This window comes from Notothenia rossii (genome assembly GCF_949606895.1).
Source record: "Notothenia rossii genome assembly, chromosome: 11".
NCBI classification, from domain to species: Eukaryota; Metazoa; Chordata; class Actinopteri; order Perciformes; family Nototheniidae; genus Notothenia; species Notothenia rossii.
Window position 1 is genome coordinate 41,119,727 of NC_136910.1, and position 25,873 is coordinate 41,145,599.

The window sequence follows — 25,873 nt, forward strand, 5'->3', positions numbered from 1 at the left end:
TTTCTTATTCCACACGTTGTGCAAGATTCAGTGGCATCTAGCGTTGTGTTTGCAGATTGTAACTACTCAATACCCTACCACTACCCCCTCCCTTTAGAGGTAACTGTAGGGAAATATGGTGGCTTTCAGGTACAGTAAAAATGCAAAAGGGGCGGCTGATCGTATCAGGCCACTGGCAAACCCTTAGGAGGCAGGACTGCAACAGTGTCAATGATTGTCTGCTAAAAATGTTATAAATACTTAAAAACAAGGAAATTAAATGAAAGACATCGGTAAAAAAAAGGCAATGCACATTTTGAAGAAGACATTAGTACAAATAAACTTAGCAACAAAGCATAACAAAAATTGAATCGCTTCTGAGATTATCTTTTAGTGTTTATAGTGCAATTTCTTTCTTTTTTTAAAGTGTTATATACATAATACTTTTGTTAGCCTTTCTGGACCGTTGGTTTTATTGTATTTATTCATTCTTATATTTTATTTCCCAGTTGTACCTGACATATCGCTATGACTCTTCATCTTTTTTATATATTTCTGCAAAAAAGAGAAAAGTAATCAAATCATTCATCCTATCTGTAAATGTATTCGGATTATCTGCAGCATGCACATGCCGATGGCTCTTTAAGCCTCGGGTCACATCTGGATTGGGCAACAAGACCTGGCTGCCCACCTGGTAGACTACTGAATGCAGTATGTCATTTAATAAATGGATTTTTAAAGCTGCAGTATACATTTCAGATCTACATTAAATGAGGTTTGGCAACTTCAAGAAGAGGAACCAAAAAACATTTGAGTGTTAAGCCTGTTTAATGTTGCTGTTTGGTGTGGAGCAGAATGGATTTAGTCTAAATGTGGTTTAACAGACCACATAACATTTTATATAGAAGTGATAACTGTATGCAGCTTTTGGCAGAACTCCCAATCATAAATTACATTTCTCAGTATTTTTATAAAATGCAGAGTCGCCAGCAAATGAGCTTTTAAGTATAAAACCAGTCCATCAGGTGGATGGAATAACAAAACATTAATTAAAACATGGCAAGGCCTGTAAAGCACTCAAAAGAAGGTCAGGTTTTAATTTCCTCAAGTCAGGATCCATGGTTGCCCGGCTCCCAACAATGAGGTATGTCCTGACCTCAGTTTAATACGAAGATTAATAAAGCGTTTGACATTGTTGACTTCTACAGTAATGAGAGGTACATTTTTTTTTTTTTCTGAGTCTACTGACCCTCCTTGGGTAGCAGTTCTCAGTTTGTGTTCGAGCATTGAATCACATTAAATTAATTGTTTTCCAACATTTATTTGACCATGTATAGTGACTGTGTATCATAAATGCTAACAGTGAGGGGTATTGTAATGCATTATCTTGATTATTATTGATTAAAAGGTTTTGCAATGTTTGTTTCAAAACACAACAAGAATGAGCATTCATAACATGGATGATCATGCTTTTAAAATCTAACATGAGATTGCGTACACCTTTCTTTTCTTCACATGAAGCAAGCATCCATGTTCATTAAGCTATGAACAATTGTCAATGCTCACAGGCTAGTTGGTTTTGCAAGAAACACAGTAATATCACTCCCAGACTGAGCTTATAAATGTGGGTACTCAGCAGTTCCACAGATCAGCCAATCAGAGGCAGAGGTTGCTGCCTTGTTGCAATCCATTGCAGTCTCATTCTCCAGTGAGATAAGCCACTTGAAAAACTGGTAAAACAGTAGCCAGCAGAGTTAGCTTACCTTGAATAAGATGCATCCAAATTATACGGTATTTGTGGTTGGACACAACTCTGAGGAAACCTTTACATGGACGAACACCAGCGGTAGAAACATTATTACAAATAATTTCTAATGGCTCTCTGACACTTTATTGCCAGACGTGGCACGTTTTTATTACAACTCCATGCAGATCAAGGAAGTATTTTCAAAGGCTACAGGAACGTTTTTGTAATGCTCACCAGCTGTACCCCAAAGCTAAACTCGCCAGTCAGCAAACCACATGCCTTCAGTCTACCAGGTGCCCCATTTTTCCAAGAATGTCAGAACATACATAGTCACTCTTTCAATGCTTCAGTGCAAATCACTCTTGGGATTAATTCCAGTACTGATGATGAGGAATTAAGGCAGATACTGACAGAAATAGAAGGAAGAAGAAATTCTAAATTCAGAAGCCCTTGCATTTCACATTTCAAACCCTGTTGGCCTAACAGTCTCCTGATGGGGCCTCTCTGCCTCAGGTAATGAACAAAGTTGAAAATACATTGAATTAAATTAGACATTGAATGAGAAATTGATCTTGTTGCTTGCAGTTTATCAAATACTCATAAGTCTCCATGCTTGCTAGAAATAAAACAAGTCAGTACTTTAAATATTTAACATTTAATAGTAAAACACTAGCTAACACGTGCATTTTAAAGTACAGGTTTCTCTTGTGGAAGTCAGCTACACAATGACTCAGTTTATTCTTTATTTTTTCTTTGGAAATGCCATGACCTGGAGACGAGGAGGAAGGGAAAAAAATAAAGTCTTGTCTTTCCAGTCAAGTCTCATTATTGAGGCAGGATCATTGACTACATTTTACTGTACTGCAGTGGAATGACGGTCACATTACTGCACAATCTGCTCTGCACAATCTCATATAAGTCTTGGTTGAAGCCATTTACAAAGTTATTTCAGGGTCTATAGTAGGAATATTAATTTTGCACTATTGGATGACTAAATGCCTAAGTGTTTTGGTACATTAGCTGACACCAGTTTTGATTATTATGGAGTGAAAAACACTGCTACTTTAGCCCAATGTTGTTATTGTTAAAGAAGCAAACACAAGCATAATACTAAATGTTGTGTGCCTATGTATGCATGCATGAAAACAAAAGGAGTAAAACACTTCAGAATAGAGAGTGTACACAAGAATAATTGTAAAACACGATGTGCAATGACATCAGCTTCTGAGATGTTCAACTGGCTGAATGTAATTTAAAACATTTGTGTTACGCAAGTAATCTAGTCTTATCACTCAAGCATATGGTTGGTGATAATGATCATGCCTTTACTGACAGACACAGGGACAGATAACCCTTTCAGCAGTCACCATTTATGTAAGATATGTAATGACGAGAAACAGCCACTAGATGGCACAACACAGTCCATAAATGAGGCACTTTGAAGTGTAGGAAGGAAGGAAGTATTCTGCAGTGAATTGCTTCCTGACTGCTTAGATGACTCCTAAACAACTTTGAAGTTGTGGGAAAAACTGAAATATAGGCTTGATCTTTATAAAGATGTGCCAGTGCTATCTTCTTCCCAGGAGTGAAGGAAAAACCACATTACACACAATTTAACCAGTTTTGAGAGCATTTAAACTTTGAATATTAGTAGTGAATTTCAGCTTTTGTATTAATATTTATACTAAATTACATTTAGTCTTATTTGTGCATGATTTTAAAGTGAAATCACTTCAGAGTAACACATGTTGTCTAATTAAAACCCTTGATTTACGTGGACTATGATGCCTATTGCACTATTTTTTCTGTTTTCTTTTCTGTTAGGTATGTTGCATTGTTGGAGGAGACTGTGACCTTATATTTTCATTGCCAAAACTATATAGCAATTGTGAATATGACAATACAGCTTTTCAACATTTGAATCTGCACCGCAGTTCCATCTTTGACTTTTACTGTATTTGAAAAAAAAAATTTGAAACTGATTTTTAGTTCATAAAAGCAACTATGTAGGGGTTTCCTACTTATAAAACTTCGAAGAGCTATATATAGAACATGTAACCAACCTGATTCTGCGTCCAGGATACATGCTTACTGTACATTTTACTCCCAGTTGTGTGTGTTACTATAGAAACGGTTAAATGACAGTGCACAGCAGCGAGCCAATGGACAGCCATAGTAAGGTGTCTTGTTACTCCAGCCCACGCTAGCTGGGCTAAAGGAGGGGTTATTCCGCTCCACGGCTGTAATGGTGACTTGGCTGCGCTTGAACTGAAGGGAGCTGAAAACTGTGTTGTGGCCATCAAACACGGATTGTTTTGAGCACTTTGCAAGGAAGAGATTTGTTTTTAACAGTTGGATAACATTACCTGCCAGTGAAGTGCTTTTTTTTTTTTAATCTGTATTCGCCGCAGAGGAGACCTGTTGCTCGGCTGCCTCGCCGCCGCCGCTTAGTCAGCCACTCTCCAAGATGTTGCTTTGTGGATGGGATGGCGTCTGGTCCCGTTTGTGTGCGCACTCATAGCCTCGTTGGAGTACGAACATTTCCCTTTCAAGTGATTTTGTAGCTCTTCGCGACTGGTAAGTTGAACAAAAAGTTAGCTAACTTTAGCACAACGGTTGCCAGCAACTTGTCCCCGGGAAAACGGAGGAATGTTGTTGCGGTGAGGCTCAAACGCCGATGCTTCAAAGAAAAACGTTGACAATGATGTTAGCCAGCTACTTTAAGGCTGGTAAACAGTCTGTGTGTTGATATTGTGTGTGTCTATTTTGTGTTAACGCCACAACAATGCAGCCTCTACTGCTGTCTGACATCGGGCATCTTTGACCACACCAGAAACTGTATTTTACGTTTAGGAGGGAGGAGTAGCTAGCCACCACCAGCACTATTTGTGTAATTTGGAGAAAATGGTCAGCAATTCTTGATAACATGTTAAAGCCAGTGTTGTAACTAAGTACATTTAGTCAAGTACTGTACTGAAGTACAATATTGAAGGACTTGTACTTTACTTGAGTATTTCAATTTGGTTTGCTACTTTGTACTTCTACTCCACTACAATTCAGTGGCAACCCGTGTACTTTTACTCAACTGCATTCATTTAGTACCTTGAGTTACTTGGCACATTTGTATTAATAATGTGAAATGTAAACAACACTAAAATAAGTCTTTATTTACACCTGGAGTAACATTCACAAGCTACCCTGTAGCATACAAATAAATTAAACTAGTTGCACCATTACCAGCTGATAAACACTTTAATGCATCAATAATTATATCAAATCATATCATTATATTTTATTCGGAAATGGGCGGATATGCATAACGCGTACTTTTACTCTTGGTACTTGAACTATATTGCGATGCTTATACTTTTGTACCCCTACTTGATTAACATTTTGAATGCAGGACTTTTACTTGTAACAGAGTATTCCTACACTCTGGTACTTTTACCTTTACTTAAATATAAGATCTGAGTACTTCTCCCATCTCTGTTAACGTCACAACAATGCAGCCTCTACTGCTGTCTGACATGGGGAATCTTTGACCACACCAGAAACTGTATTTTAAGTTTAGGAGGGAGGAGGCACCACTACCAAAATAAGTCTCTGACTAGCTAACCGCCACCAGCAGTATTTGTGTAATTTGGAGAAAATGGTCAGCCATTCTTGAAAACATGGTAAAGCTTGACAAAGCCTTTTAAAGGCATAATGTGTCAGTGCAGGCTGAAGGCTTTATGGGGGTTGTAGGAAGGTATTATGGTGTACCTCCTCCCCCTTCATTACCATAGAAAAGTAGTAAAGTTAGCTAAAGTCAAAGGTCATGAGGCTTTTGACTGTCAGTCAAGCCTACAGAGAAAGGTAGTAGGAAGAACATTCCCATCTTGAGAGGTTATGATGGAGTTGGTCGGAGCATCATCATAAGAAAAAATGGGGAAAATAGTCAGTGGGATTGGTTTGTGTGTGTGTTGGGAAGAGGGTGGGTGTTGAGTGAGGTTTTGCAAAACCATGCTCTGCATGTCACGGTACACATAGCAACCCTGTGATTAACAGAAATGGAGCGGATGAGGTCGAGACCAAAATGAGAAGTGAGGGACGTGGGTCCAGAGCTGGGTTGATAATCATGGGATACTCATGGCTCTCTTTCTGGCTGTTGCCTGACCCTGGATGAGTTGAAAACAAAACATCCAGGCTGGCTTACGGGTAAGGGAAACCAGTCCATAACTGGAAGGTCCCTGGTTCAGTGCTGTGATAATGGCCGGTGTCCATCAACAACCATGTGTTAAGACAATCTGAGAAGCATGTAGGCAAATTGACTAAATTGTAAAATCATTATAATTAATGAAAAACACACCACCAGGCACTCCCTTTTTATCTAGGTGAGTCAACGCTTCCGTTTAATTTCCGCTACAGGTTTCTACACTTCAGTGAGGCCCAGCTGTGAAAGCAGACAGTCTCTACTCCTTTTACAGCTTCGGGGAAAAATACATCAGCTGTATGTTTCTGAACATTAATTTCAACTATATTTCTGCAGTTCATCAGTTTACTAGCCCACAGCTTGGATTTGGTTTGCTGCACACATTTTGAAAACATCTTTACATCATCTGTCATGTTGGTTTAAAAGATATTCTGATGTACTAGACATTGTGTGTATTTATGAATGTGGATGTTGTGCTTGCAGGCTGCATAATACAGTATGATTCTGGGAATAGAGGTTCACTCAGAGTTTGTTGTTAAATGTTCCTGGCATGAATAACTTCAGGAAGATTTTCACCTCAATGTTGGCGAGAAGAACCTCTTCACATCGGCTTCTGTTCCAAATGTGTTTGCCAGCTGAGACCACTGTTCTGATCTTTGGAGGATATGAGCAAATTCTTTCTAAAATCGTATGTTTCGAGTTATGCTTTTGGATGGTAGAATCTTGCGTTTTTATGGCTGATTGCTTCCAAAGTAAAGCTCCTCCAGTTTTCAGAAGATTTGTGATCAAAGAAAAGTTTAAGAGCGATAGATGTACATGTTTTTCTGATCGTTGTGTTCTTGGCAAATGTAGAAGGATGAGCACTGGAAGAAGCAGCAGAAACCAAAGTTATTTGTTCCTTCTTAGTAAAAGTTGCTCAGCTGAAGTGCAATTTTTCAAGGGATTGTTTTCAAATCCAATTCATGGGTTGTAGTAGCTGTGTCAGAGACAGGAAGGTGGGAGGAAAGGAAAAGATTCACCGAAGTGCAGAGTAAAGAGAACTATCACGTTTCCAAGATTATTTTCTTTAAAATCCTTGTGACTGTGGCCAAGACTTTCTAACACTTAGCAGCAGCAGCAGGCTAAGCCTTGTTTCGATTTGTTCTTTCATGCTATAGTGTGGGAATACATGGGAATACCTGGGAACAAACATCCCCAGTGTTTGAAAAAAAAAAGAGAATGAGGCGCTGAAGTGGTGAAGGCTGTCTGCTCTCGCTGTTTTGGGCCGCTGCCTCCTAAGCCCCCTCAATAATGAGCAGGACCATAGTCCAATGTGAGAGGAGCTGGCCTGCACAGCAGCCTCAGCGCGGATAAAAAACATTCCACTGTAGGTCTCTGCTGAAATAACAAGGGCCGCAAAACAATCAGTCTTCACAGCACCCGCTCTCCCCATTCTCATGGGTAATGAGCAAGATGGGTAGTAACCCACTTTGCCTCGGACTTCACGCCTCCCATTGACTAGAATGTTTAACCTGCATTCCTGCATAAACATTTAGGCCTGTGACATGCTTACTCATTAACTCTCTTCTACAAACTTGAATTCATAGAAAGGACTTTGTTTCACATATTGCTTTCAAAAATAAAGCCAGACACTAATGAGGCTGCTGACCCAGTTATGCCAAGAGCTTCTGGAAGAGTGATACGCTCAGATTTAGCTAAAAATTGAACAAAAGTGGTTGGACACAACACTGATGGTGCAACGCCTGGTTTTAAAATGTTGAGTCAACTCTGGTTCTTTTTAGCAACGGAAGGATGTTGATCTTTCAGTCTGTGGGTCGGTCTACCGCTTTGATTCAGATAATATCTCAAACTATTGGATGGTTTGGCACATATTTAGTACAGATAGTTATAGTTCCTAAATTATATTTCCCAATGACAATGGTGTTCCACTAATCTGTCCAATGGCTGCAGGAGTGCTATTGTCCGGTTTGGAAAGTGGGACATTTTTCGGCAACATTCCAGTATTGGAAAGGTAGGGGGAAGGGAGAAGGGGGATTCTAACCGGTTCGACCATCAACCAAGTAGTTTGGGACTTCTGCTTACAATAATTATAAAAGTTGAACTTTAATATGTAGATGTAGAAATGTTAGCAAAACAGGTTCAGTTGATGCCAGAGATGGATTGCAGTTGGAAAAGTTGAATATCCACAAAACACAGCCACCAATATGTGATCTCACACATTACGTTTTGGCGTCTTTTGTGTCTCTTAGCTAAATCTGTGTGCACCTGCAGTTTTGTCAAAAAGTTGGAAAAATGTGTTTTTGTTTTTTCAGTGGTTCCAAAGAAATTGAACATTTTTGGAAAGTGGCATGTACCTTGTACCGATCCCAGACAAAAGTTATGTTTGGTTGACCTTGCATAGCAACTATGCCTCATTTGTTGTGTTTTCATTTTCCATGTTTTTCTGTTTTTCTGTATAAAATCTTGTGTGAAAGCAGTGATCTAGCAGATCCAAATATACCCTGCACTGTCTTTAATGTGGGTTTGCTGTCTCATTTGTGGGTGGGAAACGTAAAAAAATAGACTTAAAAAGTTCAAAACACCAGAAAAGCAATCAGAGTTGGTTCTGTTTTCAGTCAACGTATCTTTGGCGTTCACAAGGTTCTTGCTAAAAATAGAGTTTCTTGTTTTATTGCACCATGACTGTCTGACATTTATAAGCAACTCACAAAATGTTGAGTTATTGGGCAGGACAGAAAGTAGGAAAAAACGAGACTACTGCTTACAATATGTTGCCAGCATTAAGATAAACAACAGTTTTATGATAAATCGTTCTAAAGAAAAAGATAATTTGTGTGCTCCTTTTAAAGAAGTAAATCAATTGGATCCTGAAAGCAGGTGTCTTATTTTTCACACAGACCGTTATCTTAAAAATGTCCATCTGTTTGGTGCACTGTTGTGAAATGGAAAATCCAGCAGACTTATTTTGTTTGGAGTTGTAACTCATACTCTGCTATTGTGAAATGAGGATTGGCTTGTCAGCAGGATGCACCAGTTTTGGTTGACAGTGTTGAGTGTAATCAAAACAAAGGTATCACATCAAATGACAACTTTGCAAATCTTGTGACAACCAAAGTCATCAATTCTGATTAAAAGTCTCACACAATAAGGCCACCCTTATCCTGATGCTTTTGTCTGCAATACAAAACACCTTGTAATCCATCAGAAACACTCCATAACACCTATGAATGCTCAAGCAGCATACTCTAATAGTAAGAAGATGTCTGTCAGAACTGGAGTGTCCTGTTTTGTTCACTTTTGCATGACATCATGGCTGGATATGGAAGATTAAACATGATTTACTCTTCTGCACATTAGCTGGGGTTTAGAGAGAAACCGTGATGGATGGAAGATTAACACAAAATGTGTCATTTCTCTAATTCAGTGTTACATATGGTTGACTTTCAGCTGGTTTATAGCATTTAAAGCCCACAAATACCCATTACATTTAAATCTCCACTCTGGTTTACAGACACCACATTCAGAACAACTGGTGTCCAACCTTTTGAGACTTCATATTAAAACATGAAAATCTGGGTCACACTAGTTCAAAGTGTTGCCGATAGTCATAGCGTGTTGAGGCAAGAGTGTAAATTAAATCTGTGTCAAGTACTTTAGAAGATGTTACATGATAATATATTCAAATATCTTCTAACACAACGAGCTGAATTTGTTTTACTACAGCTGTCCACAAGATAAGACAAGCTACCTAGTCCGAGCCAGTTATAGGACATGCAATAAGGGAACAGAAGTGTGAGTTATTACTGATTTCTATTGCAGAAAGCAGCTTTAAGAGCACACTAATAAAGTGTTGCTTTGCTTCTCCACTTCAGTTGGAAGCTGCTATCTTAACTTTAAGAGGCTGGTGGAGGCTCCAAGTAATAAACTGCTACTTTGTTGATTGAGACTCTAAAGCAGGGTGTGTGCATGCGCATCATGTGCTTTCGCTACGTCTTCAATGACAAGACGGCTTACCTTTTTAGAATATTTTGCCCAAGGACATGTGAGAGCAATGCTGATGAGAATGAAACTGTGATAAGAGCAGCATTGCTGAGGGTTGTTGTGATATGGTAGTATGAGCGTACATGCTTTCAGTTTACACTGTCGGGCCTGTCAGGACAAGTGTGCACTCTTACAGAATTAGATTTGTTAGGATTATAATCCTCAATTGAATTAAAAATGTTGTTGTTAATTCTGCCAAATGTTCTTTACTGACAAGATTATCAAAATCTTGGACCTTGTTTTGAGTCTAAAGCACACATTTTTTCTGATTGAAAGATAAAGATGTGATTTTTCTTTCTTTTTCGTCCTGATATGAACTTCCTGCCAGAAGCTGCCATCATATAAAAAAAGCAATCTGCCCCTGAAGTTGAAGCTTGTTTCTGTATTATTGTGTGTCAATTATCTGGTTTAAATCAGTCCTCTTTCTGTGCTTTCACAGGGAAGATGCATGTGTCTCTGGCAGAAGCCCTGGAGGTTCGGGGGGGTCCGCTGCAGGAGGAGGAGGTCTGGGCCGTGCTCAGCCAGAGTGCTGAGAGCCTCCAAGAACTCTTCCACAAAGGTATGGACATGTACAATCAAGATGTTTCATTAATAGATTGTATACTTACACGGAGGAAACGTAACACTTTCTTGGATATTCATGTCCTCCCTGTTCCGTCACATTTTCTAAATCTGCCCACACTACCTTCTTTAGAGAAGGATGAATGAAAAGATCCAGATCCCATGAGTTGTAGAGGTATTCTGTGTTCAAAAATGTATTTATCACCCAAACCAATCCGTCACATCAACGCAAACATCTATAGAATTGAAAAATGTTTTTTAAAAGACTGAAATAATTGTATTTCTGTTGTAATAAATGATATTACTTTCAGACTAAAATTAGTAGAAATAAAACTACTCATTTGGTTTTCCGCTCTTTGCATATTGGTTCTGCATCATTTGAACAATGTGCATTTTTGTGAGTCATTTGCTCCTGTGAGGGTCATTGTCCTTGAACCTAAAGAGAGATAAGTCCGCCCAAAACCATGGTGTCTTTGTAACCAAATTAATCTTTAGCAGTGGTGTGACTAAGGCAGGTTTAACTGTGAGACATTGGACAGGAAGTGAATCAGCAGTGCAGAATCTGCAGTGCACGCTTTGTTGTTCAAAAGTTGAATGGTGTCTAGTCTTCTACAAAAGCTATCTAAGCCCGGCTTGTGAATTTTCTTGAAGCCATACTGTATACAGAATGTAGTTGTGCAGAAACCAGCTTGACCTCTACTTCCCGTTATGCTGACTGGTTTTTATTGCAGGCAAGCCTGGCGTGCTGAAGGAATTCCCTCTCATCAGTGTGGCCTGTAAATATGCTTTCTATGCTGAGGTCACATTTACAACAAGAGATTGTGCTTGAATGCTCTTCATTTATCAAAGCTTCTTAGATCAAGTTTCAATGACAAAATGCAGGGTGTGATTCTTTGAATATTTTAGATAGTCATACTTTTTTCTTTCCATATCATTGTGCTGCAGCAATTGTGATGACTTGGAAATTCTTCTTTTTCCTTCATGAGTGTAATTGTGTAGCTATACCTAGTAAATGGTGGCCTCTCATGTGTACAGTTTTAGACTGCTGAGTGAAGCTTACATTTGAAGAGCAGATGTCGGACCCAGCTATTACAGACTCACTGAGCTATCCAAAGAAGTATGTTTACCACAAGAGTGGATTCATAACAGTCACCATTTAAACTTACATTTGTTGTATAATTTGTCAGCTATGAAATAAAATGGAGAAGTGGAGGTTTTACTTTAAAAAGCATAAAAAAGGGAAAGCTTTTTGGGATTCTGAAGCAGATGCAATGTTTGCAAGACTATCATACTTTAGATTCATCTTGTTTATATCTGTCTATGGTCCTGTGAATTTTTTCTTCCGCAAACCTTTACATGACTTTTCAGATATGTTTCAAACATTGCCAAACTCAAACCACAAGCAAAGTGTTTTCCTCTATGTAAACAGTTGAGGTTAGTCGTGTTGTTTGTATAATAATGATTTGTTTGATTAGGCAATGTGTGAATAGTTCAGATTTGCTTGAGGAATCGCTCCTCATGCCTCTGCAGGTAGAATATTTCAGACCAAAAATAATATCTGCTTTTCCTAAATAGTTTTGTTGTTTGTCTGCAGTTTGTCTTTGTTCTACCGCTCGACATCTGCCATCCTGTCACTCTCATGGCATGTTTGCTGCGGTATTGAATGCTGCACAGTTTGCGAGCAACTTATTTGAAAGAGAAACCTCTAAATAATTGTTAAGTAGTATTGTCTGCCACTAATAAATTCACATAGCAGCGTATCAGACTGCAATGCTGCCTTGTTCAGAGAAAAATAACTCAGTTGTACAAATTGTGGGAATCAAATGATGCGTGCCCAAGTCAAGTGTTTCTTGCTTTCTATTACGTTGAACAGTCAGTTTCCATCAGATATAGTTTCTGCTTATATACCGTATCTGCAGTTTATTGAATCTGTAGTTTAGTTTGTTATCCATCAAGATACAAATTCTTCAGGCTGAGTCATACACTTTTACAGAGCAAGAGTTTTGTTTGGGATACACCTAGTAACCCAGTTTACTTTTGAGAAGAATCTCCAAATGGTCACACGAGTTTTAAACAGGAAACTTATATTTACTTAGTAAATTCCAGCTTTTGAAAGCAGATATTTGGTGCCTCAAATCCAGTTCTCTGTCCCTCTCGCTGCTCCTCTGAGCGTTAAGTATCAGTCAAAGAAAAGAATTTTGCAGCGCTGCTCAAACATTCCTTTGTATATTTTTAAAACGTCCTCTAACCATAGCGCTAGCTGTGGCATTGTAGGAAAAGAGAATTACGCTGTGTAGCCATTCCTTTCTGCTCCTATGCCTCAAAAGTTATTTTCTTGCAGGCTAAGAAAGCAACATGTGTTTTTGTTTACTTCAATCATCTTGAGTTTCCATAAACGCTCAAGCCTGAGCGAGAAACATCCACTGTGGTTGGAGATGTATACAGTCGCTGCATTGAGACTGTAAATGCTTAGACACAAGTTGATGCTAGGATCGAGCTTGATAACACAGTACTTAACTTTAAATGTCTTTGTGTGTTCTATAACAATGGCTAAGAATTTAAATAATGGAATACCAAAATAAGTTGTTTGTTTTTCCTCTCCCTGATCTTGTCTCTGTTTCCCTCTCCAGACCCGACAGCCATGGGCTTCATCATCTCTCCCTGGTCCCTCCTCCTCATGCCCTCTGGAAACATCTCATTCACAGACGAGTATGTCACCCAGCAGGATCTAAGGGCCTTCACAGCCCCAGAGGTCCTGGAGGGGTTGTCCCTGACTTCCATCTCTGATATAGAGAAGGTATAAACCTTTACATACCTCATGTAGTGACAGAAACATATACACGACTGTTTAGTCTACAACTTCTCATGCACTGCTGGTGTGAGTTTTATCAACTGTTCTCAAATCTTGTGTGAATGCTCATATGCTTTTAGTACATCTCTCACAAATTACTTTCCGTTTTTTAGGTTTAACACATTAAGTTCAAGTGTTGGAGATGTATCGTCTAATCATAGTCTTCTACTGTTGCCCATTGAGTACCTTATAGGTTACTTGTTATAAACAAAGTCATGCTTATGTTCAGTGTATTTCACAAATCCAGTCTTTGTCAAGTCTGTCGCGAAGGTGGTGACAGACTTGACAAAGACTGGATTCGTGGACTTGCTCAAAAACGTGGACATACTGTATCTCTCTGATTGCACTGTACAATCTCTTGTAGATTTTTCTTGCCAATAGATTTCACCAAATCACATTGTAAGGGTTAAAGCATTTAATTCCTAATATGACTTTTGCAATGCATTTTTCTTTTATATCTAAATATGTAATCTGTTTACATCCAAGCTTGCCATGTTGTTTTGATGATTATTTGTCTAATGGTGGGTGTAGGAACTACTGTTGTTTTAGTGGGGAGGTGTTTTTACCAAGAGCACAAACTTTTTAAAGTTACATAAAAACACATATTAACAGTTTGCAGACCCGGGTATTTAGTCGTGAGCAACGATATTATCTCCTGAAATGCACGACTTCTTTAACAAATTGCACAAAACCACACCCCCTCTATTTGGCTGCCCCTCTGGTAGAAGAGTTAACATCTTGCCTGACTGGATTCCCGTCTCTGGCACGGCCCCACAGACCTCAACACAGTTTGTGCTGAGTCAGTTTTCCAGCCCTGCTCCCGTCTCCCCAGAGTTACTTCAGTGTAGCACATCTAATCTGTTTCTGTCATTATCAGTGACTGAGGGTAAACATACGTCAGCTGCCACTGCCACCATTTTTCCTTTTTAATATTTGTTCAACATTTGGGGGGCTGTTGTTGCTTTAAATGGTTCATATTTAAATGTCCACATTTAAAAAGAGTGTGAGTGTGTCTTTAAGTCTGCACTTTAGCTCTGTTCCTAAAAAACCTTGAAGGCTAGGTTGCATTCTTTGGCAATCCCTGAATTATTCTTTCCTTTACCAAGCCCAACATTCAGGGGAAGTGATTTTTCTCCCAAGCTATGAGTGCAGAGTAATAAGGAGAGGAAAATGGAAAATGTTTTTGGATTCAGGCTTAAGCCTCTGCCGTTTCCTTTTCCAAATAAGAATGAATTCAACATGTATTACACTCCAGCTTAGTCTGTCTCTCTTTCTTCCACTCAGGGCAGACTTGTTTTAACAAGGTTCACTACATAGTTTAGTTAATAAAACCAAACCTTTATTTTTTGTATTACGTACTATTAGCTTTACTTATGTATCATTGCTTGTGATTATAAATTGCACATACTTGAAGATTGATATATAATATAAATGCTGCTTATTAAGTCAATATGATATTTCCTTCACAGATGCACATGTACTCTCTGGGGATGACGCTGTTCTGGGGCGCGGACTATGAGATCCCCCAAAGTCAGGTAAATCATCACCAAGGATTCTTTCTTCCAATAAGTGTTCTTGAGCATTAAGGGCAGTAGCTTCAGGTTAGAAAAGCAAGCGTCTCAGTTTAATCAACCTAACCAGAACCGCCTAAGCAGAATAAATCTTGATGCAGCATTTTCCCCTTCCTCATTACTGCTGCTGGGGTGCTCTGGAATAATTCCCTTCCAGAAAAATAGAGACTCCCTCTGAGTGAAACTCTAACCAACCAGACAGGCACTAGGAAACAGGATGTAAGCATATCAGAATTATGATAATAAAGTGCTGAGATTGTTGCTTATTTGACTGAAGATGTGTGTGTCCTAAGAAGTTTCTGGAGTAGATGCTCTTAACAAAAAGAGACTTGGTGTTAAGAAAGTATTTAGCAAAAATAGTTGCACAGGAACGGTGAACAGAAGGCTCCTGGGAGCGAGGGAGGTGCAGGCACAGGAAAAGTCGCCATAGTGAGCACAATTTCGGTATATTGCGTAATACAGAGACTTTTCCTTGCGGCGATGGGCTTAATCAGCATTGTGTGAACTTGTTTGGCAAGAGCTTGAATCTAATGGACGTTCATTAAAGGTAGGGTTGGTAATTCACTTCAGAAACACTTTTTGTTATATTCCATGGACATCCCGGTAACATCCCGATAGCAGTGAATATATTAAAGAGAGGCAGATTTTTTCCGGTTGTGTACTTTCAAATTCTAGTGCACTCGAGCTGGTTTCTCCATTCTTACCTACCCCACCTTTAATATGTAAAAGGCCCAACACTTTGAAGCTTTGATTCCACTTTAACAATGCTTACTTGCAGCCCAAATGCCTCAAACCCTTGTTCACAGACTTTGTATTTGTTATTTAAATGTGCCTTTTTAGAATGAAATCTGTATATAAATATCACATCTGGATAAAGAAAAAGAGACGCTAGTCGTGAATGCACTCTGGAATGTTTTGAATCTGCCAAGTCCTCTGGAGATGGTTTGGCTCACAATGCATTAAAATCCCAGCCAGGTGTAAAACCCAGAGTGTTCAAATTTGTGAAAAAGGACCGCCCACAGGATAGAGATGACTCACACTCTTGCTTGCCAATCACTCAGTCTCATTGAAGGGCTGTGGCCTTGATACAGTAGCTGTACAGCTAGTTACAATCACTTGGCCAAATACACATACGTAATGCATGTAGATAACGTGTCATAAAGACACAGCTTTATAGACACTGACAGTGGCCAGTTTCCTCAATGTATCCACCATTTTGTTACATTATGTGCTCAAATGTGACAGTGACGTGTGAAAATTCACTAAATGTAAATACTTTTTTGCATTTACATTTATTTATTTAATACACTCCACAAATAGCATTCAGTATTATTCAAAAGAGTAACCAAAAGAGTATTATATCTTGTTGATACTGATTCAAACCAGCATAAAGTCATGCGTGCACTGACACTGAATTTAAAACATTAAAAAACATTTACTGTGTTTTTAAATGTTTTGATGGAAAGTATTTTACATCACTTAGAGTTAAATCGAGGCTTAGCTTAGGCCTTTAAGCTAAAACATGTAGTAGGTTGACATTTAAAGTAGGTGATGGGCTTGTGCCATGCTGGCAAGGTTTATCTTTTCCGTATCTGAACATAATGGAAGTCAACCTGATAACACAGATTTACAGATACCAAATGGAGATTTACATTTCATCCTGTTCCTCTCCCTGTTTGTATTTGAACCGTGTTCCCTATGTTTGCTATGCAGCCTATGAAGTTGGGGGAGCACCTGAACAGCCTGCTTCTCAACATGTGTGATGATATTACACTGAGTCGAATGTCGTTGCGCACGGTGCTGGACATCTGCAGCAAACACATTAGAAACTCCAGTTGTGACCCTCCCTTCTCCTATATCAGAAAACTGGTCCGGTTGGTACTGGGCAGCCTTTCCCAGGTAAGCAGTTTTATTATGTGGGTCGAATACAACATTCCTGTTTTCAATATTTGTGTGCAATTTAAAATACACTTATTAGCTCTGCCTAAGTGCAGCACTTTGTGAATTATGCAACAGTTCATGGGGCTTAGGCTGATTGAACCTTATTTCAGGATGGATGACTCAGAGGGAATGTTTTTTTCCCCTCCTTGCTCTGTCCTGCTTCTTTTCACACCTGCTCTTTGTTTTTCTTTCCCCTTTACCCTCTCAGCTGGACGGTCTGCTGACTGATAGAGAGTCTCTTCCAGAGCGGAGTAATGAGATTCGGGAGAGGCTGAGAGGAAAGGGCCTGCCCTCAGGTAAGATGAGCTGACACACTCACTTAACACAAAGCTGTATGTCCTTGGTTTGTTTCCAAAGGAACTTCCCAAGTGTGGAAAGAGTACTTTCTTGACGCATTGATTCAGATTTCTTGGCTGCCAATGCTTCATGATAAAGGGGTCTGGTTTCTATTAATCTTCCAAAACACATGTTGTTGTTGTTAACATAAGTTCTGTATGGTTTTGATTTGAGTGGCACACTGTCTGGAACAAGAAGAAATCCCCAAAACTTAGATGAGTCAGTTCTGTTGAGGTAATAATAATGAGAATTGTTTGCATAAGTAGGTCAAGAGATTAGTTTTTTCTTTCTAATGAGAAACTAAGATGATAATTTGTAAGTGGACATATTGTTTATAGTTTGGAAGTTGGAAGAATGTATCTTATACATTTTATTTTGAGAGGATCTGATGTTAATTCCTTCCCTGGTTGTCAAGTTATTCATCCATTAGATCCTCACTTTTCTGCTTCCTTCACTTTCTTGGAAAGAATCGTAATCGCTGCTACCTCGAATCGGATTTAATTCAGGAAAATATGACCAAATCTTCCCAGTGGTTTCTGAGAGAACTTCGGCATTTTTCCAGGCCATGGAAAGGAGAGCGTAGCACACACATGGCTGTTGTCCCGATTATGTAAGCTCGGCATGGCATTGATTACAGATGCATATTTTGGAGTCACCAGTGAAGCTGCTGGTCTGCTGTTTGTATCAGTGCTTTGTTTCCCTGGCTGAGCAGCAGCAGCCAGCCCTAGGGAAAGTACATGCAAAGAGTATTACTCAGTACTTAAGCTCCTCTCTTCTCAAAGAGCGGCTCTCTCCCTTCTGTATGCCAGTAGTTGTTATTCCAGCCAGGGGAAATAAAGTCATTGTCTCTTTTTTTCATGTTGGATATTTTTCCATGTATTCATCGCTGTAGTTCATAAAGTATTAGCTGACAACTTTGGCAACAATTGACTTCTGGAAGAAATAAAAGACATCCTGTGTTTTTGTTTTGTTTTCCATCTATTCTGTGTGTGCTTCCTGGAAGACAGCCTGTCCGTCTTTGATCCGTTTCCCTGTTAAAACCAAGCATATGCTTTTGTAGATTAAACCCCCGCATACAGCGCTTGTTTTTTATTTTTAAAGGATTTAACTTCTCCCCCCTGCTCTCTCATTTCTGCATCTCTTTCTCTTGTTTTTGCTCCTGCACACGTACATGTCTGCCTTCTGTTTGTCTCTTTCAATCAGAAACAAGAGCTGTCACTGGCAGCAGTGTATTCACAGCTTGTCTGGAAAGGCCAACTTTGAATTTATGGACAACCAAAGAGAGCAACATTCATTATTCAGTTTCACCAAATACACAGTGATAGATGGGCTGTGCTGTGCCAGAAATGGTTTGTTATAGTGGTTCCATATGCTCTATTGTTTGTTTGTTTTTAATAATAATGGGGTATTTAACAAAAAAGACTGTATGCAGAAATGTTGGTTCCCCTTATGGATCAAGAACATCATGCTATTTTTCTTAATTTTATTTTCTTAAAGCCATTATCAGTTAAATTACAACAAATTAATAAAGTTCTATTTTCCATTAATGGCTGCTTCATAAACACCCCTTGGTGCTTTTTAACAGAAACTTAAGTTCTAAATATTGCTTCTACTAATTCTAAATATTTGTCATAAAATCCAACAACCATCCATGGGAAAAACACTAATAGAATATGAGGAGATTTTAAGTAGGAAATAACCAAGATCCTTAATACAGAAAGTAAACACATTTATCAAATCAATCTGACGAGCCCGGTGTCATGGTTGCTAATGATAATAAACACAGTAATGTATACATCATTTCTATTTATGACTGATAAGGAATCTGAGGACGAACTGTGTTTATACCCAAATATCCATATACTGTAGCTGCTTTTCCAATCTTTATTAGAGAGGCCTGCAGCAGGTGCTCAGTCTGTTGAGGCCAAGCCAGGGTATCAGAGCAAAGGAGGGGACTATACGGTGGACGGTGCCCAGTTTAGGTGTCATGCTGATGCTGTTAGAAATAGATGCCAGGTTGCACAGGCACTTTGGCGTAATGAAGCATGCTATATTTTTTCAGATCAACATCCTTTTTAATCCCTCTCTAGGTCCACCTTTCATTATAAATACCTCTCTGTACTAAAAGTAATGTGCTTGATTCACATTTCAGATTATCTCTCATTATAATGTGAAAAGTAAATGTGCTAAGAATCTATTTCTGCTTTCATCTTTTCCTCTGAAGACCTGCTCAATTATGTTCTTTGCTGGATTATGTAAGGAAAATGTGTTCTGGCAATGTCAGCTTCTGTTCGCAGTTGAATAAAGTGTTGGATCTCTCCTGTTCTCAGGGAGGAGCGCCGCCCCCAGGGTTTTGGAGCGCTACAGAGCCAGGAGTCAGGAGCAGACGTCTCTGAACCGGGGCCTCAGTCGCTCCATGGGCTCTCTGCCCATCCAGGACCTTGTGAAGGGGGATGAGGGGGCAGCCCATCAGTATTACCCATCTGACTATCACCCAAACTCTGACTCCCCCACAGAATTCTACCCCAAACCCCCCTCACTCCATCACCAGCTGTCCTACCCCTATCTGCACCCCCTTCACCCGCAGCAAAAGGGCCGCCCTGTGGAACTGGACCGGCGGTCTTTAGCCTTCCACAGCGTGGACCTGGCCCCTAGTCGGGCCAAGAAGAACTGGGCTTCCTCCGTGGACTTGGCCTGCATCGACCCAGAGGCTCTTCGTTTTGGGGCTCTGGAGGATGCGCGGAGGGGCAGCAGTATCATAAACTCCCACTCCATAGGCAGGCGCAAATCCCCCCTGCGGTCATCCAGGGAGAGGGAGTCTCGCTTCTCCGAGTTCAGTGGGCTGAAGAGCAGGAAGCCTCATCACCACTCGGCCCTGTCAGTGGGATCGGGACTTACTGGCGCATATGACAGGATAAAGGAGAGACAGAGGAAACTGCAGGTGCTAAGGCAAGCAGTGGATGGTGAGTATACTTTTCTAACATAAAAGGTTCATTAAAAGGGTCTTTCTTGCATTGACTACTTGCTTCTTAAGGCGCCAGTATGCTTCATCAGAAGTTCTTGTCCGATTGTCCCAAAGCTTTTGGAAACCGACGTCAAAAAAAGTAGTCTGCGTTTGAAGATCTCTATGAAGTCCTCTATTTTCATTATCAAAAAGTAATTTTCCTGGTTACGCCTGAGTGCAAACTTTGAATGACTTCCAGGAGAAGCTGTCTATCAAAATGTGTCCTGGTTTCCCAATATTTACACAATATCATGTCGGTACCCTGCCTCTCTATGAGGGCCAGCCTTCGTTTGTGGTCGCTAAGAACTGCTAAGAAACTACTGCTGCTCACTGACGACTGAACCAGTTATTGTCCAGCATTACCTTACTCTTAGTGTGTGACATACTGTGGATGATTGTCATGTTGTCACTTCCTGTTAGTAGCGGTATAGCAATGCACCATTCTTTCAGTTAAAGGTTTGTAAAGATGAAATGTTGAGACTTCTAAAATGATTGACTTCAATGTAAAAGCTGTTCAACTCTGCAACATTTAAAAAACCAACGACATAGCCTTGTTGCAGTTTCATGCAGATATTGAATTGGTTCCTTTTAATTCAGTTTGACAGAATACACTCAACAATCACCTGGTCAGAAGTATTTAAGGATAATGAGATTTGTCCTTTTCTTTATCGTGTAATGTGTCAGAACATTGAGTGAGGACATTTAATGACTACATCCATAATATGTATTATGAGGTGGAGCACAATTTCAAAGAAGAAACCCCAACCAAAGTTCACAGCTTTATTCTGCTTCTGAGACAATGGTACATTTTCTTTATAACATATCCTTTCAAGATGCCAGCTGTGTAATAAAGATATATAGGAAGTGTCAACTGGGTGTTAAAAATAATCTATCGGGCAGTAAAATGTTGTAAAGCAATTTGGGTGAATCAGCTGCAGGAAGTTAGTGGCTCACCTGAGAAGTGAAAAGGTGACAGTGAGGGGATAACGTTAGCAAACAGACACCAGCGTAGTTAAAGGTTGTCCATCTCTAGCTACCATGTGGCATGAGAGCTTGCTGCTGGCTCGAATGAAGTTTCGTTGGTGGCTGTGCAGCAGTGTTTGGACAGAATGTATGAGTCACTGGTACCGAGGTTTCCAAATGACTGATTCTAATTACAGGCCAGCTTAATTCTAGCCTGCTCCTAACTGTCACTCATGCTATATTGCCAAGTCCCTTTCTTTTTTCCCCCCTAACATACAACTGCAAAAACCCAGACATAAGCACACGCATACGTGCTAGGTATTTGCAGACTCAAAAAAACAATCTCTGTGTAATCACATGCTTAGACGGAGCACACGCAATATAATTGTTTTAGCACTTCAGCAGTCAGCAGCAAGGGCTTTACATTTCCTTCGGGAGCTTATTGAATTCTTGGTAAAGTCTCCATAGGCAGGCTAGTTTAATGCAGGGTCATAAGTGGCTACATGCGTCTGCTGGCCATCTGCTGACTTTTTTTAGGAGCGCGAGGGATGAATGGTTTCATATAATAAAGCACTGTCTTCTACCTCGTCTTCCCTTTCCTCCTCCCTCCCGCTGGTTTCACATACTCCTCACTCTCCAGCTCCCTCCGACCTCCGGCCTCCCTGCCTTTCTGGCAGCTATTTTTATTGCTCACCGAGCCACCGACTGACAGCATTCTTCTCTGACTGTGGCTTTTCATCCCCTGCAAGTCCGGCCTTCCCTTCCTCCCCTTTGCCTTTTGCTGATTGTAATCAGAGGTACTTTTTATTTCATATCATTGTGAAGAGAGGCACTAAACTTCTTTGCCCATTGAAGTGTCAGAACAAAAAAAAAGGAAATTAGAGATAGCCATTGTTTGCTTTTTCTTGCGCAGTTCAAATTGGAATCGGATCATGTATGTTTTTTTTGTGCCAAAAGTCTTTAATTTTAAATGATGGTTTATGTTAGAAACCTAGCTGACACAAAGGAATTCTTAATACCATCGAAACTGACTGAGGTCGACCATGAGCCAAAATATGTTTTTACTCCATCCCAGAGCTATTCTGCTGTAGTATGAATGGGGTCTAATTGAGCACAGCCCATTTGCTGGGCCCCGTGGATGTGTTACTTGGCAGAAACCTTCTTTTCTTTCTTTTTCTCTTACTTTTTTCTGTTCTTTTCTGCAGGAAAGTGATGGCGCAGCAGTGGTCAGTGCTCTCAGGTTTCACCCAGTTTTTACACTGGAGCTATGCCATCTGTGTGTGTGCGTTTGCAAATCATACTCAATCAAAAAAACATAACTAAACAATGTGTGTGTGTGCATGCCTGTGTGTGCATGGGCATGTTTATACCTTGTCCCCCTATGTCTCACCCCGGCTCGTTTTCAGCCCTTCCTCCTTTTTGGTGACAAGGTGCTTCAATGAGTAAAAGCTTTCCTTGCAGACCTAGAAGCTGTAATTGGAGTCATGCTTAGCGGATGAGGGAATTCCAAACATTATTAACCGTATTGGACTTTTCCGGCACTTGGCAGCAGGTCATGCGGCTTTGTGCCGGGGTGCGTCCAGCTTGGACAACAACACAAAGCACGGCTGCCTCAAGGGAAGGGGAGGCGTCCGCAAAAACAAACACATAACCCAAAACCTTCGCAATTATATTACAGTTTGGTGTTTCCTCCTCACATTAAGCATGATGTGTAAAAAAACACCTATAAAGGTTCACAAGCTGTGTATTAGTTTTATGAAAAGTCATTTCCATTGATTCCTTTTTTCACTATGTGCACTTAAACTTTCACTTTCACAAAATCTAGATGGTATGTTTTTCTTCTGAGTCATCATGACTTGGCAAGAGGAGTCTTGAGGGTTTCTGTTAGCTATTATCCATTTTAGTCTTTGCTTTAAAGGAAGTTTCTTTTTTCTTGCCTAGACCTCCAGACTTTAAATAACTTCACAGTCTGAGTTTGTGTCTCCTCACAGCTTGAACGCCCCAAAAGGCCATAGCCTATAGGAGCTGTTTGTGTACTCGTGGAGAAGTGTTGGTTCTGCAAGGACTCCAGGAGAGAGGAAAGAGTCAAAGGGAGAGAAAATGATAAGATAAGGCAAAGGGAGGAGAGACGAGCGAGGAGATACTGTGTGTGCAGGTTGAAATAATTGTCCCCTAGAAAAAAGCTGCTCTTCCAGTTAAAATGAGTATGACTCCCTTTACAGAGAAAAAGACATGACGGAGCAAGTTGAAGCCTGAGACTATTCTGCTCTCATTAAGCCGTACATCATGTATTTAATCACTACTAGAATGTTCTGACTGACTGGAATCCTCCTCTTCCTAACTTTAGTTCATTCTCCTTCTGAGTTTATGTTTGTGCATGCTTGCTACTTACCACTGGAACTCCTTTAGGGTGGAAGAGGAATATATTTCCTGGAAAGAGACGATAGTAATCTTTGAGGAGGAGCTGTGCAGTTCTTGTTTATCTGAGTCATCACTTACTCTATCTAACCCTCCTGCCTCCTTGCTCACTGAAATGTCAACATGGTTAGATAGATATCGCTTTTAATCTGTTTAATTAGCTGTGACCCTCTTCCTCTCTTTCCCCTGCTTTGAGGTGCAGCGGCTGTTTTGAAGTCATGATTCATTTTTTTATACCGTTTTTGTTTTGAGGTTCTTTAAATATCCTTATCCACCCTGGGGTTCATTTTGACTGACCAACAACTACATCAGACACTTGTGGCATAACCAGAAACAAATTAAAATCACTCTGAAAGACACAATCATAACACAGTTTTTTTGCTTTTTGGTGAGGTTGCCCTCAATATGCAACATTATATCATGCAATCTAATACCCATGTGGTTTATATATGATAGAAGATAGGCTGAGGCTGTGCAAATACAACAAGGTCTTTACTTACAATTGTCATCGTCAAAAAAGTAAACGACCACTTCAGATAAAAACAACTCTTTCTAGGGCCTCCAACAGATTGAAGTTCAACAAACAGATTTTTCAGTGTTTTATTTTATAGCGTTTAGGGCATTTAAAACTTTTTATTTTTTTAATGATGAGGTTTATGTCCTTTTTAATGCAAGTCTTTTTGGGAAAATCTAAATGTATTCCTGGTTTATAAAGAGGCATTAAAGTTAGGGTAGGTAATTCACTTCAGAAACACTTTTGGTTATATTCCATGGAATGCTCTTCACGACCAATCATCTGAGCCGGCCCGGCTAAAATAACTGGATGGCCTACCTGCCTGTCAGCCTTCCGTCTGTGCACAAACTTATCTCGTGCCCTCATTGGTCATGTGCACGTTCGTGTGTGTTGGAGGAGGGGCTCTGTAAGGAAGTTTGAAGGAAGAGGCAGATTATTTTCGGTTGTGTATTTTCAAATTCTAGCGCACTCGAGCTGGTTTCTCCATTCTTAACTACCCCACCTTTAAGAGTAATATAATGGAGACTAATTAGTAGTAGAATTAAATGAAATGTTGCTGTGTGTTGTTTCAATTATATTTTCTTTTAATTTACTTTCACAAAATGAAGTAGCACATACAAACACTTGTTTCCACCAATATATTTATCCTTTTTCGTTTCCCTTTCCTTCTGAGCTGTAATCAGATCATAAACAGTTATTCACCATCCAATTGTGGGCTATCCTGTTGATAGTGGTCAACCTATGCTGTGTCAGCAATGGGTTTGATTTTATGTCTGCATTTTTCTTCCTAATTCACCCTGTAGGTCTCCAAACTGATCCTGACTGCACACATAGCAATGTAGCAGAGAGTGTAGGACAGGTGACTGCAAGTGTGTGTGAAGCAGTGCATGTAGGTGTCAGTGTGGGTGTTTACGCAAATATCTTTCTACTGGCATTGGTGAAGCTAAGAAGGTGAATCACTATAAATGACAAAGAAGAGACTGTTGCCTTGTGTAACTTTTTGAATGCATATATCATTGCTCACTTAGCAAACATTTGGGGACATTTCACCACTCCTTTTCTGTCTTAGTAAGACTTTAGTTGCTGCATGGCACAAAGCACTTTACTTATGAAGGTAAGATAGATTTCATTACAAAGACATGTCGTATTGTGAAACTCTTCTGAACTTAAATGCCTGAGCAATGACTCGGAAATGCCGTTCATTCATTGAAGCTGTGAAGCTGATACTGAAGAGCAGGACTTTCAAGTTCTATGTAATAATAGACGGGAAAACACATGACACATTATATCGAGATTACCGACTGTTTTGAAAATATTTGTTAGTGTTTTCCGGCAGCTGTACCACAGGTTTCTAGGAAGCATTGCTTAGAGAAAAGTTAATCATTATGGTGAGCTGGTTTGTACTTGCTGTGGTTCTTCCTGTCAAGCTAAACAAAAAAATAAACCCTTAAAGAAAAAAGCCTCTGACCTGACAGGAGGCATGCCTGCAGACACTTGTGTAGAAGCTGCTTTTCAGTGTAGTTACATCCATCTTTCATTAGGAGTGTTTACCAACAGCGTGACTAATACCTGCTTTGTGTGCTTCAGACTTCTGGTTTAGCGCTGCTGTCTCTTTTGAGCGAGTACTGTAAAAGAAAAACAGTAGCTTGTCAGTCTAACTTCTGTCCAAGTGTAATAAATGTGTTCTGTGTTGCGTGACATTGGGAAATAAACCTTAACATTCCTCACAAACTGAAAACAAGGCCATGTAACCAT

General features: G+C 39.8%; 1 protein-coding gene across 7 annotated transcripts in view; it reads left to right on the top strand.

Annotated features, from left to right (window-relative positions):
* Nucleotides 1-3,942: 3,942 nt before the first annotated feature.
* Nucleotides 3,943-25,873, top strand: part of ptpn13 (protein tyrosine phosphatase non-receptor type 13) — a 43,577-nt gene continuing 21,646 nt past the window's right edge. For 4 of the 7 annotated variants that reach the window (XM_079660715.1, XM_079660717.1, XM_079660718.1 and 1 more), the window contains exons 1-9: nt 3,943-4,303; nt 10,399-10,518; nt 13,151-13,317; nt 14,841-14,906; nt 16,656-16,841; nt 17,092-17,179; nt 19,550-20,182; nt 21,827-21,983; nt 22,392-22,468. In XM_079660715.1, the coding sequence (XP_079516841.1) occupies nt 10,404-10,518; nt 13,151-13,317; nt 14,841-14,906; nt 16,656-16,841; nt 17,092-17,179; nt 19,550-20,182; nt 21,827-21,983; nt 22,392-22,468 (1,489 nt within the window). In that variant the 5' untranslated portion in view covers nt 3,943-4,303; nt 10,399-10,403. The remainder of the gene's footprint in view (nt 4,304-10,398; nt 10,519-13,150; nt 13,318-14,840; nt 14,907-16,655; nt 16,842-17,091; nt 17,180-19,549; nt 20,183-21,826; nt 21,984-22,391; nt 22,469-25,873) is intronic. The other 3 variants (XM_079660719.1, XM_079660720.1, XM_079660721.1) reach the window with 2 other exon arrangements.